We start from the raw sequence: 17,662 nt of genomic DNA on the forward strand, positions 1-17,662 counted from the left end.
AGAACAAAAAGCACACACAATACATGTAATACAATAATTTTAGGTGCAATATGTTTTTTTTGTTACAATTTAGCATGCCAGATAATGTTTCAATAATATCCGTTTCTAAGTAACTGTATCCTATGTGAGATATCTTACCTCTCCTTCAAGAAGAGCTATTCGTTCTAAAAGCTGCTGGATGAGCAAATCTTTGTGATGTATCTTCTTTCTTAGTAACTCAACCTGAAATTAAAATTATGAATAGAAATACAATGTATTATAGATGGGAATATACACTTATTAGTACATTTGCCTTGGTTTACACACATCAAATGTATAATATGTGAATACAATCTTTTGAAAGGGACAGAACATGCTCTATAAATCCAGTTTTAATGGCCTGACAAATATTGGTCTGGTTAGAAGTTGGCTCTGCAACCGTTCTGCTTTCAAATTCACACGTGGCTAGCCAACGTCGCAATGAGAGAGATGACACATGACAAAAGGAGAGGGCTTATGAGTAAACGCCTTTCCTACTCTCTCTAAAGAATTTATTTTTTCAGCGATGTCATGCGCAACCTGATTGGAGTAGTCTGAAAGGGGGTGAGTTTTCTGCAATAGATGGCATTTCTATTGCTTCGATTGTTGAATATGTTTTTTTTTTCATTAATTGAAAAAATATTAATGTAGGGGGCAAAGTCAACCATGAGTTAGACATGATAAATGGGTAGCGGCCAGACAGGAGATAACTGGGAGAAGGAAATTTTTAGATGATAATTAGCCTCTTGAGTCCATATTTCCCCAATCAGTCTATGTTACAACGGAGAGACAAGAACTAAGCATGTATGCATTGAGCATATTTACAGTCTGATGTGTGATGCTCCATTGAGGATCTTTCGAACTGGAAACATTCACTAGACAAGAAAGAAAAGGGGTGACCTGCAGACCACTCTCCACGTCTATCTTTAAACCTTGAAAACCACTACCCATGCCTGGAGACACTTCCACAACACCAACCACTAGACTTTAATGCACCACACCCTGTTGATATGCTCCACGTACTCCAAAGATTCCCCCTTGTGTCCCAGTAGCTAATACAAACTGAAGTTTATTCTTGCAAAAAGTACTGTTGCCAGGATTTGTAAAATGTCCTATTTCTTTTTACCTTCCAGATATGAGATACATGTGCAGACAATAAGACAGCTACAACAAAGGTGTTCCTACTTGGTTAATAAGGGTTGTTTGTGTGGTTAATGTATTGACTTCATAATGCTAATTCTCGCCAGCCGTATAGTCACCCTTGTTGATATGTAATACATAAATACACCCTCTAACAGCTGCAGAGAACTACGTGTATTACAAATATTGCTCTGACTGGGCAACTAGACAAGTTACGCATTTACACATTATTTGGTGAAGTACGAAGTTATTTATGGTTAGAGTATAAACAATCCTGCATTTTGCAACTGTTGTTAAACATGGAGTTGATACCAGAAGCACTGTAAACTACCTGAAACCTCTTATTTCCTTTACCAGAGCACACAGTTGACTCACATGTAACATGGTTGGTAGATGTCCTGACTATTGAATTCATGAAGGTTTTGATAAAGTTGAAAACAGTATTGTTAGATGTGACCATCTTTTGAGTGGTGTAACCAAAGATTTCTGCCTTGTAGGTTAAAGGGCACAAGTGGACTGCATCACTCATTGTGAAATCCACTACAGGGACAGTGTAAACATGGCTCCAGGCCTGCCATGTGTAGCCTTGCTATGCAGTTTTAAAATGTCAAATTTGTCCTGTCAAGTTAACCCCTTTTGACAGACTTACTTCATCCTTTTAGATATGTCAGTTACCCTTAAGTAGGCCCTACTGCACATAAGGTAGGGTGCATGATATTTAAAATAAGGCCTTGTAAATGTTTAATATTAAGCATGTCCTTATAGTCAAAATACCTTAAAAAGTATTTTCACTGTACTAGGTTTGGCTATTTCATAGGAAAGCACTGGGATACAATATTAAAGTTAATAATGTTATCTTTAGCTAGGAAACAGCTACATAATTCATTCCTGGACTTTTTGAAATATTTACTACAAACCCAATTCACTGGTGAAGTTGGATTTGTGATACATATGTTGACAAAGGAACTTTAAGAAAGTTACCTTTTCCCTGCATAAAGCCTCTAGATAACCATTTGCATGAGCTCCAACTGTCACCCAGGACCTGAACAGTCTCTTTGATGAGGCGTGAAGTTGCTCTCAAAACTGAGACAAAGGCCTTGGGTGTGGGATGGTATTCTGTTCCCCTGGCATGATGACCTGTGCCCAGGAACTTGCTTAAAATCAAAGAGGCCTATTCTGTAAAAGGCAATTATAAGCTGAAACCTGGGCGGGGTCCTCCTTTGTTTCCTCGGTCAGACAACCATCAATCCCAGTGGGAAGTGAGCTGCATCCAGAACTGCTTTAGTGTGGCCACAAAGGAGGTGAGCACACAGTCTTGGTACATGTGGAGAAGGGTTTAATCATATTGCATCTAGACAGAGAGGGGCACTATGGGACTGTTTGCAGCAGGAAATAAAGGGAGATCTGCAAAAGGAGTACCAAACTGGTGAGGAAAGGGCCAGGAGTCACCCCACCCACAGCCTAATGGGGTGGGGTGACTCCTGTCTAGACTAATGCTAGAAGCAAATGTGGCACCCAAAGTTCCGGCCTCAGAACAGTTTCTGAACCTGTGGAAAACTGTGACGATCTTAAAAGACTGGACATGCTCTCCTTCTTGTACCCAGGAAAAATAAATGGACTCCAATGGTCTTAATGCTGACCTCTAGTTCCAGCTACAGGTACACTGTAAGCTACAAGAGGCCTTTCCTGCTAAATCCTAATGGATCAGATCCAACTGTACTTAACCTGGAGACTTTTACTGGCCTCTTCTGGGTTGAGGTTTGACCCCTATTTACTGTCCCAAAGGTCCTGGGCCTTTGACTGGTGTTAAAGTGTACTTCTACTAACCTTTCCTGAGATCTGGGACCTCAAAGATCTCCAGAGGACCAGAACAAACCTATTAAGCTGATCTGATAAAGGTGCTTTGCCGTTGAACCAAAGATTTAGGTTGCTGCACTCAGAACATTTCGGCAGCAGCAAAACAAATTCAGCAGGACCTCATGGGAAGGTATCTGGCCTCCTGAAGCCCTCTTAGGATACAACCTGCAGCCTGCCCCACAGAATGAATCTGAGCTTCAAAAAGAACACAAAATTAGAAATCTTTACCAATGAGAGTTTCAGAAGTATTCTGTTGGCAAGGTACATTCTCTGGGCATGAAATTCAAATTTATCTTGCTCAGTGCCTCCCTGCTAAAGGTCTATGGCTTCACTGAGACCGCGTCCAGGGACTATCCAACAAAGTGGAGCCCTCTTTGGCCACAGCCTGCTGCCTTGCCCCACTGAGGATTTTTGACTTCCATTTCAGAGATTAAAACCAAAGATAAAAATTCTGACATGGTGGAACTTGGTATCTGTATCCAAACTGCACTCCATTACGGTTAGCCTCAACTTGCACCTAGATACCAGTCAAGCACAAGCAGATGACCCCAGGTTAGGTTGTAATGCTTTTGGGTGCTATTTTGAACCATAAACTTTGAAACACATATCTCTGGCTCCCCTTATGGGAGTTTTGTCTTTTTTGCGTTATATTATTTATTAAAATGTACCTAATTATTCTAAATTGGTTTGGAATTGTTATTGTGTTGTGACTGTATTGGGACTGTATAAATACTTTACACCTCTAACTTAAGCCTGTCTGTTCTGTGCCATAGCTCCGATGGATTGAGCTCAGGTTAATTTAGTGACTCAAAGGGTTCACACCCTAATAAGAAGTGTGGCTATTACTTGGGATTGGTATTTCATCCTGTCAACTATTATCCCCAATTATTTACAAATATATTTTTCTATCATTATTACATTTCTGAGAAATAATCACATAGAAATGCAAGTATCATACAATAAATCTCATAAGTAAGAAGACATTACATATCATCCACTACAGTTGCATCAATATCAAAGGAATAAAGGAGGTAGCAAAAAAAGGAGAACAGTTTCCCACCAATTCATCAATAATTAATATAAAAGCATTTTACAATACAGACCTGTCCAGTACATTAAAATACCTCTGGTACATTACTTTACTAAACCATAAGCATACCATCTTATCATTTGCTCATTAATACAAGACACTTGTAAGTATTAATTAAAGCTATTAGTTAGAAATTTTCTTTTGAGCAAGATAAACATAACACCAACCTGTGGCACCAACCTTAAAAACATGTATGGAAAAAATTATAATTAAAGCTTCCTGTCTGGACCTACATCCATATTTTAGAGGTATCTTTCATACAATGGTGACAGCCCAAGAGGAAGTCGACAATATTATATTTAGCATTTAATCCACAGAAATAATGACCACCATCCACTAAAATGTTCATTCTGAAACCATTTGTTTTCAAGGCTGGGTAACACCTAGCTCTAATTCTCCGTGTTTGATTTCTTAGGGTATTTTTAGGAATCTCTGTTAAGTAAGGAAATTTACCTTCAGCACTAATACAATGAGAAAAATCCGCTGAACCTTTATTTGCTAAAGGGTAACAATCATTAGCCTTACTAATTAAGAGGAAAGTTGAACTCTAATCTCAAGGCCTGTATCATTGAACTGCTTGGGAAAGAAAACTGTTTCTTTAGACACGTATTTTCAATACAATCCCAATCAGTCCTATGGTCTAGTGAAAACAATTCAGCACCAGAAAAAGTGCTTGAGGAATTTAACTTGCCTAGAATTGCCTTTTTAGGTGTGGTGTACACATTTCCTCCATATGTTTAATCAAAACAATTTACAAAATTAAAATGAGGAATACCAACTAAGATTATTAGCAAAGTACAGGGCAAGATATGTGGGGTTTCATGCCTGTTCTAAATGATTTTTTTTGAAGTTCCATTGGAACTTATTTGGTCTCTGGGCAAAAATCAAGGTTTTATTTTTTAAAATTTGAAAAACAAATGTTTAAAATATACTGATAGAGCAGTATGTATTTAGTACAATACATTTCCATTGTAGGCCTACAGGGGTGTAATCCAAAAGTATCAGGTTGTTGGCATAAATTAAGCACAAAATATGTTTTTTCCAAATTTTGGGTGAATAAGTATGCCTTATTGAAATAGAATTAGGCAAGACTACCAGAAACAAGCTAAAGAGAAATTGAGCTGATATGCACCGTTACATCAAGCAGTTTTCAATGGGGATGTTTGGGGACAGGGTTCCACTGCCATGTAGATCTATGTGAACCCAATTCAAATCATGTAAGTGATGAATGATATATAAATTACCTGGGGGGATCCTAATATTTAAGCTATAGCAAATCACGCTCAACCAGGTCAAAAGCTGAATTGCTCTTCTATCTGTTGTCAGACAATTATGTTGCTGGATGGTAAATGTTTTGCTTAGGCAGATATTGTGTTCTTCCCAAAAAAAAAAGAGCTTGCCCTCCACATAGCTGTGATCATTTTGTTTATTTATTCAGCTGCCCGAGTTTGAACTTTCAGCGGCACACATATGACATTGTAATGCTATTAAAGTGTCTTATATAACTAGAAAATGTATTGTGCTTTCTGTTGCAGCAGCACAAATAAGAGGAAGGCAATCATTAACCTACATGGATGTTTAGATCTTGCTTGATGGTGAAACTGCTACTGGACATTTTAACCTACACCAAGATAATTCTACAGCTGTTTGCTTCCACATAAATACATATCCATTTCCATGCTACTTAATTGTAATTCTTCATATTACCACACAATATTGTATTAAAGCCAGACCTAGTCAATGAAGTCACAACAGGGTGTAGAATAATATTTTTTGGTTCACTGAAATTATTTTGTGTATTCTTAATTATTTTTCTAAGTAAATAAATTCAATAACAAAATTAAAATAGGAAGCTTGAAATTGTTTAAACATATTAGGTAAACTTTCTAATTCCATCTGATCACTGATCTCAACATGTACCACTCAAAATGATCTAATTAGGCTGAAGTCTTCAACAGAAAGAAATCTACTGGGCACTTCTGGTTGCTATACCTGAACACTGGAAGGGTTAACTATCTTCACAAAAGTAACCATTTGAATTTACTAAGGAAAGTTGAACTAACAGCAAGACTAATTGCTCAGATAAATATTGGATTGCCTGTACATCAGTCTCTGGTATTTTAAATGATGTAATTATTTCATTATGAACACTCGCAATAAGATTCAAAGACAACCTAAGGCTAAAATTCCCTAGAAAAGGTAACATTGCTATAAGGTGGGAAGCCCATAGCTTATCTAGAGCTCTGTCTAATTTTATTAGTTCATCATCAAAATTAACCGCATTGGATAGGATGTAACTGTTCACACAAATCAGTGACTATTAAGATCCACAAGTGTTGAAAATCTCATTTTAGGCTTCTAAAACCTATTTACATTGTAACTAATATAATCCCATCTCTTACTGTAGTAATTCTGGACAGGTTGTTAGGCTGCCCAAAGACTGTCTTGGTCCTTCGGATACTACATTAACAAAAAGTTAACAATCATATTTAGCAGTAACATTTTTTCAGAAAGTCTGAGATAATTATTGTGTTAAACAAAGGGACATTCCAAATAAAGAGGCCAACTTTCAGGCCATCTGTCTACCTAGTATTTCCCACTATACCAGTGGGACGTATGGGAATCATATTGGATATTCCAACGTTGCTGTTCCCACGCCAGAGGGCTTGGGGAAAACTTATTGTACGTATCAAACATTCTTATTAACATTATAAAAAAATCCTTCAACACAATTATTAATTTGACTCCCCACATTCCTCCATGATTGCTGGAAGGCCAAGGGAGCCTGCATGATTTCAATTGTGTGGGTACAATACTGGCAACATTTATGGAATATCAGATTCTTTGCTAGGAGCACTATTTGGATTTAGTGGGTATGCATGCATCTCAATTGCCAATTTCCACCTTAATTGAATGGAACTGAGCTCATGCATATTGGTTTTCCGAACCACTGTACTTACAGAATCCTAAAGGAGGCCCACAATTTGAGCTATTTCCTTTTGCGGTTGAAAGTTGGAAAGTCGATTCTGATTTGATTGCCGTAATTTAGATTAACGCTACCCATTTAACTTTTATGCTTTGCAGAGTAAAATCTTGAATCATCCCGATACCCTCTTTGTGCAGCTTTCCTCTGACAACAAATCTCATCCTTTGGAACTATCTGCACATTCGTTTTTGGCTTCATAGATACAGCAGAACAGGACAAGGAGGGTGTTTTATGAACAACATTAAAGGTTCCGTTCGACTAATAACGGTCTTTATATCAGATTTTCCTGGACTTCACAACTGAGTGTTCCTTATTGTTTGATCTTCTTATTAGGTGGAGTGTTACAGCCTCCATAATATTTTTTAATGGTCATTATTATTTTAATTCTAGTGTAGGGTAATTTTGTAAGTTTAGAAGATTATCAGTTTTGCTTGTAACCGAGGTGCTCTTTTTTTTCTTTAATGGGTGGATTTAACCATTCAGATCCAGTTTGTCCATGGAAATGGGGAGCTCCAATTTACCATATCTTTCGCACATTTCTTAAATCAACGTGGGTCAGTGAGGTACATAGACAGTCTAAAACTTGACTTGTCCATCCTCAGAGAAGACTTTGAACCCAGGAGGAGATTTCAGAACCTCAAGGAGAACCTCATCAGCCACTCTAAAATGACCCCTCATAACTGGCCGGTTTCATTTCTTGCAAGGGTTCAATCTGTTTTGCTTGCTTTGTATTAGGAAGAAGTAAGGACGTCAATGTGCCTTCAAAAGTAGACTGCAGCAGAATCAGCATATTTAACATAGAAATATCTGGATTGACATCCTACATTGAAGAGTTCTCTTGCAAAACAAGAAAAGGGCCCTATAACAAACTCTTCATATTAAGCAGCCCCCCACACATACTCCGAGGTAGACAGGCTAGATTGATTGGCTGCAAGAGCTGGAGAAATAAAATCTTTTATGGTCTAATTCACAGTGTGAAGTTTTTCTGCAATCAAACGCCCAGGAGCAGGGGATGACAGCAAATGCAGAGGGCAAGCCTCCAGCAACACTACTGACAAATAAAGGTTTAAATATGGCTCCTCTATCTGGTGAGACTCAAAGGTCAGTACTATGAGCTAAGTCATTGGCTGATTAAATAGTAGTCCCCCTTTTTGAAGAATTGTTTAATGAATTAGCAAGCCCATCAAGGGATTTAAATAGCCTTGTCACAAAATTCCATATGAAATTCACCGAAATGGGTCTTGGGGGGCTCCTCACTAGACAGACCGAGCTAAAAAAAGAATTCTCATCATCAAACTCAAGTGAAGGAGGGCAGTCAGCGAAGGGGTTTTTCATGCCTCTCTTCTTTTATAAGAGCTTGGTATGTAAGGTAGGGGTCGAGGGACTGGACACCACTTAAAAATGCTTGACGGCACACAGTTTTGCCAAGAAGCCAGGCAGTCTACCAAGCCAAACAAGACAGAGTGGATTACGCTTTCTCTGGGTTTAGTTTGTTGAAATAAAATGTTGCTGCATTACAGGTTAGTCAGGTTAATCAGGCAGCAGGCTTATTCACCTCCTCACAATGGACTTCTTATCTGACTACTGTTAGTAGAGGAAGATCAGAAAACAAGCTTTTAAAAATCAAATTTCATTCTGGACACTAGGCTCAGAGGAGCACAGAGCTCAGCACCCCTCACTCCAAAGTGTATCCAGAGCTGCTGACAGCTCCCCACCGTCAGTCACTTCCCAAAGCCTGCAAAAATGAATCAAAATGTGCTGTATCCAGCAAGACGCGTGAAACCAGAGCAGACAGGAGCAAAGCAACAGCCAAGACACCAGACAATTTTCCTACATCATTCCTCAGAACTCACCTTTTCAATTTGCTGCTGAGTTTCCAATGAGTTTTAAAATCCATGTGGCTAAGTTCCCCCTAACCACCTCTCCACAGGAATATGGGAGGCAATGTGGTGTGGGGGGATTTGATATAACCCCTCACCCCAAACCATGGCTCCACGGAACCTCAGTTCCGTCATTCCCTCAACTCTACCTCAGCTGCCTAACTCCACTGAAACTACCTGCAGCTCTTGCTTGTACATGGTCCTCTCATCTCTCCAGTGCTACCTTGGGTGCCTGACTCCACTGAAATTGCTTGCGCATGGTTTCTCTGCTCTAATTTAAGATGGTTTTGTGAAATTCGATAAACCTCCCATGGAGGTCTTGTTCTCCAGTAAACCATGGGGAAATTGTTATTACGATGCAGATATTTATGTGGGCTACAGTCATAAGTAGTGACAACATTTTAAAGTCATATTTGAATAATTTTCCATCCTGTGTGACACCTCATGTCACTAGTAAATGTGGTCATAATAGTATGTATTTAAACTACAAAATGTGTGAATTATTTCTATCTAGATCATGGTTGTGCTGTCCCCTCAAACACAATTCTATGCAATAGCTTTACACTTTCACACTCAACAAACTAAATGACACATTGTAATAGTCTATAAAACAAATGTCTATTTCAAAATAAAGTAGCAAAAATGTGTACACATATAGAATAACAGAACTTAAACAGGTTTTACAGGTTAAAATAATTTCTTCATGATATTCTGCAGAGAGATCTCTAACATTACTTTCTGTATTGGGGGTTTCGTAATACAATCTAGAGACATAAGAGCACGAATTCCAAACTATGTTGATCAAAGAGACCAAACTCTGACTGGTACATTTATAGAAGTCTGCTATTGTATATATGTGATGAATAAGGGTAGTAGTACTTTCTGAAAGAGTAGGACGTGCACAAAATTAAAATGCAAAACTAATCCACAGGTGATGCGTTGACCTTTCATTACTTACAAAGTAACCTTGGTCAGGAATTTATATGAAGTCTGTTTTTCTTTTATTTTACTAATTCACCAGCAAAGTGAAAAGCAATTTTGAAAATAAACTGAATATGTATTTTCGTATCCACTCTTCTACCAAGGTGTAAAGACCGAGAAAAATAATACAGCTTTAAACTTGACAAAGAATGCATTCATATGTTTGGACCTCACCTCTTCAACCATATATTTCACCTTCTTCTGCTGGCAGTTGACCATATCATCTAAGTGTTTAATTCTCTCTCTTAGACTTACTGCTGCTTCCTCTAGATGCTGCGATCTAATGTAAGAATACAGAGGCATACAACTTATTAAATATATAGAAACAAACATTCTAATGATCAAATTCTAGACATTTAGTTAATTAAGCTTTGGAGTTACTTAGATAATATTATTATAGGGTGTTATGTAGATGCATACATAATTTTAGCATATGATGATACTAAAGGCAGCCTGATTACTAATCTGTGGTGGGCTGTTCCATCGGATCATCAGCACCTAGGCAGCACTTTGACAGTGAGGGAGAAAGTTTGCTAAAATTAATCCAAACGTTACTGGGACTAGATTCTGAATTGGCAACATAATTCCCTATTCCAATTTGCATACTGAAAGTGCTTGCAGTGCGCATGTTATTCTGCCAAATCTGATTTCCAGAAGGATTACTCCCATTCACTTAAGCCCAGAGCTCCCTTTTCAGAAGCTTAAAGAATAGAATAGCAAGGAGAGTGATGACGGTCTTGCCTACCAACGAAGAACAATTCTATGCTTTCAGGCAATATCACCACCTATGTGTATTAATGGAGACTGGGTATTGCGGTCTAGTCTAACAGAGGTTCAATTTGAGAGTAGCTGTAGCTTTAATTAAGAATACTGAAGGTTGCAGATAATGTAACAAAGAATATATAAGAATTAATAAATACATTTCCTGCTGCCTATTCGCAATACTGAGCCATGAGCCTAAGAAATAGAAATGTAAAATGATAATGCGTGTAATGGAAAGATAGGTAAAGGGTATGTAAAGAGACAAACATTTCTAATCATAACCTAAATGATCAAAAATAGTGCTGTGAATGAGCCAATGGCACTTCTAAAAAGGATAGCTTTGATGCTAAGCTTTACTCTACTACATATCATTTCTTTCTACTTTTTAAAAGTTTACAGAGTAAATCACAGTGCAGACTTCTAGCACATTTCCAATGATAAGGGAGCATAAAAAGTATATTAAAAATTAAAAACTAAGAGTGAAAGCAAAGGGCAAGAATGTAATTCAAGTCGATTGATCACTGCTAACACAATGCTATAGAGCTATTTGCACACTGACCTATTCTTGTTGTCAGAGAGTATCTTTTATTCTGAAAACCTTCTCTTCTGCCTTTTACCGCTGATATTTTTGATTGTGTGTTAGTGTTGTTGTGAGAGGATCAGAAGCACCACAAAGGTGAACTCATTCTCACCATCGCATTCTGAAGCAGAAAAGGATTTTACTTGACACTGACCACAACGCAAGGGAGATTACTTCCCCTTCATGATGCAGAGGGATAACTTTTTTGTTATTACAAGAGCTCAAAGGTCATGTGCCACGTTGGCCTCACATGGGAAGTTCTAAGATGTTTATTGTGAAAAAAACATTTTTCTTTTTGCAACTCAGTAGGATTCCTTAGTGCCAAGCTACTTCCAATATTTATTTTTTAATGTATTTATTAAGGCAATTTAAACAGTGCCAAAGGTTAGCTAGGCTACTTCAGTGCACTACATGAGAAACATACAGAAGTGTGTATAACCCTAAGGTAGGCCCTGAAGGCTCTTATGGCATGGTGCATATTTAAAAAGTAGGACATGTATTTAAGTTTCACATGCCCTGACAGTGAAAAGCTCCAGAAGTCGTTTTTCAGAGTTTTTAGGCTTATCTCTTCCATAGGCTAACACTTGATTACCCTATTATAGTTAATAAATGCAACTTCAAATTAGGAGTAGATATAGATGTACAAATTACTTACCTTTGGTAACGATATATCTGGCTGAGACATATTCTAGTTGCAGATTCCTTACCTTAGATTTTTCCCCAGGCGTCAGACTCGAATCAGAGATTTTCCTTCAAGCAGAACCCCTGCGTGCAGTTAGTTGGTCGACTCCGCAGTTGTTGTGGTCACCGTGATGATGTTGCAGTCGTATTTAGGTGCCACCCCGGTGTGCTGACGTCAGTTTCTTTTCACAACTTTTTACGCCAGTAGCACTGAGCCATGAAGAACACAGAATGGTGTGCCAGAACTAGGGCCCTTAAAGGGACGTTCCTGTCCCTAGAAGTCATTTTGCAGTGCGAGTAGGATGGGTGGGTCGGTAAGGACTGCAACTAGAATATGTCTCTACCAGTGACATTGTTACCGAAGGTAAGTAACTTGTACATCTAACAGAGACCTCTAGTTGCAGATTCCTTACCTTAGAATAGATACCTGAGCAATAACATCCCTGGTGGTTGGCTGTGAACTAAGATCACACCAAAAAGTCCTGCAGGAACGAACGGCCAAAGTAGCTATCTCTGCGGACCTGACTGTCCGGGCAACAATGCTTGGTGAACATATGCAAAGATGTCCACATTACCATCTGGCAGATCTCCAGGGCTGGAACTCCGCGTACCAACACTGTGGTAGCAGCAGTTGCTCTGGTTGAACGAGTATGCAAACCCTCAGGGGGTTGCTTTTTTGCCAAAGCGTAGCACGTCTTGATGCAGAGGACTACCCATCGCGAAATGGTCCTCTTCTGCACCACTCTTCCCTTTCTTCGCACCCACATAACCCACAAAGACTTAAACATCCATTCGGAAATCTTTGGTATGATTTAGGTAGGACACCAACACTCTTTTGGGATCCAGTTGGTGGAGTCTCTCCTCCTCATGAGAGGGATGTGGGGGTGCATAAAAAGTAGTCAAGGTGATTGAATGGCCTACATGAAACGGCGTCACCACTTTGGGAAGGAAGGAAACCCTGGTATGAAGTACCACCTTGTCAGGATGTACTGCTAGGAATGGTGGGTTCAAAGAGAGCCTGGGGCTCACTCACTCTGTGAGCAGAGGTGATGGCAATCAAGAAGGCAGTTTAAGGGTCAAGAGCCATAGAGGACAGTTGTGGAGCGGCTTGAAAGGAGCACACATGAGGAATGTGAGGACCAAGTTCAAATCCCACTGGGGCATAATGAACGGAATAGGAGGAAACATATGTGTGAGGCCTTTGAGAAACCTCCCAACAATGGGAGATTTAAACGGAGAAGGTTGGTCTGGTAGCCTTAAAAAGGCAGAGATGGCAGACAAATATCCCTTGAGGGTGCCCAGAGCAGAGCCCTGCTGGGCAATAGAGAGAATAAAGAGGAGAACCTCTGAGAGAGGCTCAGAGAGGGGCTCAACAGACTTGTTGATACACCATGCAACAAATTTCTTTCAACGACGGACATATACAGTTTTGGTGGAGGGACACCCGGTTGCCAAGATGACATTACAGGCTTCGGGCGGAAGGTTAAAAGCTGTCAATTGCCACCGCTCAATCTCAAAGCAAGGAGGTAGAGACTGGACAGGTTCGGGTGAATGACTGTCCCCTACTGCTGCGCCAGAAGATCCTCCCGAAGGGGCAGTGTGATTGGAGGATCAATGGCCATGCTCGATAGCTCAGAATACCAGACTTTTCGTGCCTAGTCTGGAGCCACCAGGATTACTTGGGCCCAGTCTTGCCTGATCTTCTTCAGAATTCTGGGTAGAAGTGGTATGGGTGGGAAGGCGTACAGGAGGCCTGAGCTCCACTTGTGACGAAAAGTGTTTCAAAGCGAGTGATGTCTTAGAAAATCCAGTCCACAAAACAGCCAGCATTCCGTGTTCTCTGCGGAGGCGAACGGATCTAACTAAGGCTCTCCCCACTGCTGAAAGAGGCCTTGCGCCACCTCTGGATGGAGACGCCATTCTCGATCAACTATGCATCGAAGGCTGAGTTAGTCTGCTCTGTCATTCGGATGTTGAACCACCAGTGAAATGCCCTGGCTTTTCAGCCATGTCTAGAGGTGAAGTGCTTCTTGACAAAGGGTCCACAACCCCACTCCACCATGTTTGTTGCAATACCACATAGCGGTGGTGTTGTCGGTGAACACCAGCATCACTTTCCCTTTGAGAGAGAGAGAAGGAATGCTTTCAATGCAACTCTGGGCGCCCAGAGCTCCAAAAGGTTGATGTGGAGCCCAGACTCTGCCAGAGGTTTCTGATCTTCACCTCTCCCATGTGGCCGCCCCATCCCAGGAGTGACACATCTGTCACTACTGTGAGATCTGGTTTGGGAAGGGGGAGGGATCTGCCATTGACCCAATCTTGATTTGACAACCACCACTGCAGGTCTTTTGCAGTTCCCTCCGAGATCTGAACCATATTGGAGAGGTTCCCCTGATGCTGTGCCCACTGGAACATCAGGCCCCACTGCAGAGCCCACATCTGGCATGTTGGACCATCAGGATGCAGGAGGCCATGAGGCCCTGCAGCGTCGGAGTCATTCTCACCCAAATCCAGGATAGAGGCTGAAACATTTGTATCATAGCCCAAATACCGTTGCTCGATATTCGGGAGGATAAGCCCGAAACTGCACTGTGTCCAGAACAGTTCCGATGAAAGGGAGCATCTGAGAGGGAGTCAGGAGTGACTTTGGCATGTTTATAGTGAACTCCAGCGAATGCAGGAGATTTGCCATAGTCTGGAGGTGGGAAATGACTTTCTGGGGCATGTCCGCCTTCAACAGGCAGTTGTTGAGGTAGGGGAATACTGGAACCCCTAACCTGCGCAGATGAGTTGCAACCACTACCATCACTTTCTTGAACACCGAGGGGTGCTAGTAAGGCTGAAAGGGACCACGGTGAACTGAAAGTGCTCGTGACCTACCACAAATAGCAAGTAATATCTGTGAGCCGGCAGGACAGGAATGTGAAAATAGGTGTCCTGCATGTCCAACGCTACCATTCAGTCACAAGGGTCCAGGGCAGAAAGGACCTGAGGTAGGGTTAGCATCTTGAACTCCTCCTTTTTGAGTAAGAGATTGAGGGACTGGAGATGTAGGGTAGGGAGAAGGCCTTTGTCCTTTTTGAGCACCAGAAAGTACCGGGAATGACAAACACAACCTACTTCTGGTGCAGGGACCCTCTCAATAGCTCCCTTGGCCAAGAAAGCCTTGGCCTCCTCGCGGAGAAGTGCCATATGATCCTCCGATAGATGATCGTATGATGGTGGATGGCTGGAGGAGAAGTCTCAAAGGGGAGGGAGTAGCCCCTTCGGATGCATTGTAACAGCCACCTTGTCCATGGTAATGGGTTCCCAGTGGGGGAGGTGATGGCAAATCCTGCCACTCACTGGTCCCAGATGTTCCGACAGACTAGGAAGGTTTGAAGGTAGGGGAGGGGGCGGGGTGGACTGGGCGGCCCACTGGCTCCCTGATCCACAAGCTCATGGGATTCTGCATCTGCGCAGGAGCTGTACAGCATGCACGGGTTGGTGGCCAGGTTGAAAGGAACGTTGTTGGGTGCCCCTTCTGTAGCCTCAAAAGGAGCGAAAGGCAGACTGTGAGAGGCGAGGAGCAGCTGCGAGGACTAGACACCGAGCCACAGCCCAGGAATCCTTAAAGCACTCGAGTGCTGAGTCCACATTGTCTCCGGAGACAGGTGTCATCAAAGGGCATGTCCATCAAGGATTGCTGGACATCCCCTGAAAAGCCAGATGTCCTCAACTAGGCGTGGCGCCTCAAGGCCTGTTGATGCAACCAATCTGCCCAGTGAGTCATATCCAGTCCACAACAAATCATGAACTTTGCTGCATCTCTCCAGTCTGTAATGGCTTGGGAGAGAATGGTTTGGGCCTCCTCTGGAACTCTAGGCAGCACTTACGCAACCGTATCCCACAGAGTATGGAAAAAGCTCCCCAAAAGGCATGTGGTGTTCATGGACTGCAGCACTAGACTGGCAGAAGAAAACATCTTCTTCACAAAGTTGTCCAGTCTTTTTGATTGCCTGTTCAGGGGAGCGGTAGGGAATGCGCCGGAGGATGATGAAGCCTTGATAACAAGGCTCTTAGGTGTAGAGTGTTGGGTCAAGAATTTTAGGTCAGTTGGCGCAGGTCTATGGGAATGGGCAGCCGCCCTATTCACAGAAGCGTATGTGCTGGGTCTGGACCAGGTACACAGAGGGATGTCCGTAAGGGCTCCATTAAAGGGAAGGAGGGGTTCCGAGTTGGAGGCCCTATGCTGAAGCACCTCGTTAGTCCTCACCTCCACAGAAGGAAGCTAGAGGTCCAAAACTTCAGCAGCCCTTGTCACCACCATAGAGTATGAAGCTCTGTCCTCTGTAGCCACGGTAGGGGGAGAAAGCATGCCAGTGTCAGGAGAGGTGTCCAAACCGCTGGTGTCATTCAGATACTAAACACAGTCCATGTCAGGGTCAAGCTGGTATTCTAAAGGGTCCAGCAACCCTTCTACGCTATCCCCATACCCATAGCCATACCCATAGTAATAGTGGTCAGGATCAGCCCTGGGCCCTGGACTGCCCATGGAAAACAGAATCGGCGTCGGCTCCAGGTCATCGAGGATTAGTATAGGATCGACGTTGATTGTGGGCCCAACCGACATTAGTAGCGTCGACATCTGACCCGATGCTGGGGAAGGCTGTGTGGACCCTCTGGAGTCGGGGCCAAAGACGTCGACTTGGAACTCGAAGGGGCCCTCAATGACTCCCCTGGGCCTGAAGGTGCTGAGGGTGGGTCAGTCTGCCCAGATATGAAGCGCATGGCCTCATAACATTTCTTGAGTTCGGCAGGGGTGACACTGGCTCCTCAGAAAGTCAGGGAGGCAAGGAGAGGACCCAGATGGAGGCTCTGAAGACAGAGACCTAGAGCGTTGACGCTCTTCCCGCATCGGTTCATCCGAGCGACTGGGTGAAGTCAAAGAACGTTTGGCCTTCTTTGACTTCTTCTTGTGACCCGAATGTCCCGATGACTTGGACGATGATGAGTGGTGATGACTCAGTCACCGGTCTCCTGACCTTCCTTTCGAATGAGATCAGGAGTGATGTGGAGTCGAGTGCCGAACCGCCATGAGCTGCAGGGACTGCTCCCTCAAAGCTTTCGGATTCATGGCCCGACACTTGGAGCATGACTTCGGGTCATGGTCACGCTCCAGACACCAGAGGCGTCTGCTTGACGAAAAATCTCCGGATCCAGTTTGACACCGGGGGAAATTCTAAGGTAAGGAATCTGCAACAAGAAGTATCTATCAGATATGCAACTTACACGCAAATTGAAATGAATTGCAATTTTAAATCCTTTTTAATGGTAGTCCGAGTTTAGATTTTAATTTTGAAAATGCCACCTTTATAAAGATGGCATTTTCCTGCTCAAAATTTCTGAGGCCTTTCTAAGAGTTTACAGCTGCCTGGACCTGTTTATGATTACTCCATCAAGAATGAGTATTGGTCCCAGACAGGGAACAATGGGAACTGGGTGTAGTAGAGAGTGGGTCATCCTGGCAGGGTGGCTAGGGAGTAGCTGTACATTTCCCTGATTATATTTCAAAGCACCCTGCCTGCATTACTCACAAAGGAACATGATACCAGGGCTGCCCTACCTTTTGTTACCCTAGACAGTTTAGAGTCAAGCGAAGGGGAAGAAATGAGCAGAACCAGTTTTGGGGGTAGGCCAAGGAATTC

The 17,662-nt window shown here is 42.1% G+C and overlaps 1 protein-coding gene across 2 annotated transcripts in view; it reads right to left on the reverse strand.

Annotated features, from left to right (window-relative positions):
• The window catches only part of MYZAP (myocardial zonula adherens protein), a 584,270-nt gene that overhangs the window by 311,052 nt on the left and 255,556 nt on the right, over positions 1-17,662 (reverse strand). For both annotated transcript variants that reach the window (XM_069222400.1, XM_069222399.1), the window contains exons 11-12: positions 10,127-10,232; positions 139-222 (exon numbers count right to left, since the gene is read on the reverse strand). In XM_069222400.1, the coding sequence (XP_069078501.1) occupies positions 139-222; positions 10,127-10,232 (190 nt within the window). The remainder of the gene's footprint in view (positions 1-138; positions 223-10,126; positions 10,233-17,662) is intronic.

Source organism: Pleurodeles waltl, chromosome 3_1 (genome assembly GCF_031143425.1).
Source record: "Pleurodeles waltl isolate 20211129_DDA chromosome 3_1, aPleWal1.hap1.20221129, whole genome shotgun sequence".
NCBI classification, from domain to species: domain Eukaryota; kingdom Metazoa; phylum Chordata; class Amphibia; order Caudata; family Salamandridae; genus Pleurodeles; species Pleurodeles waltl.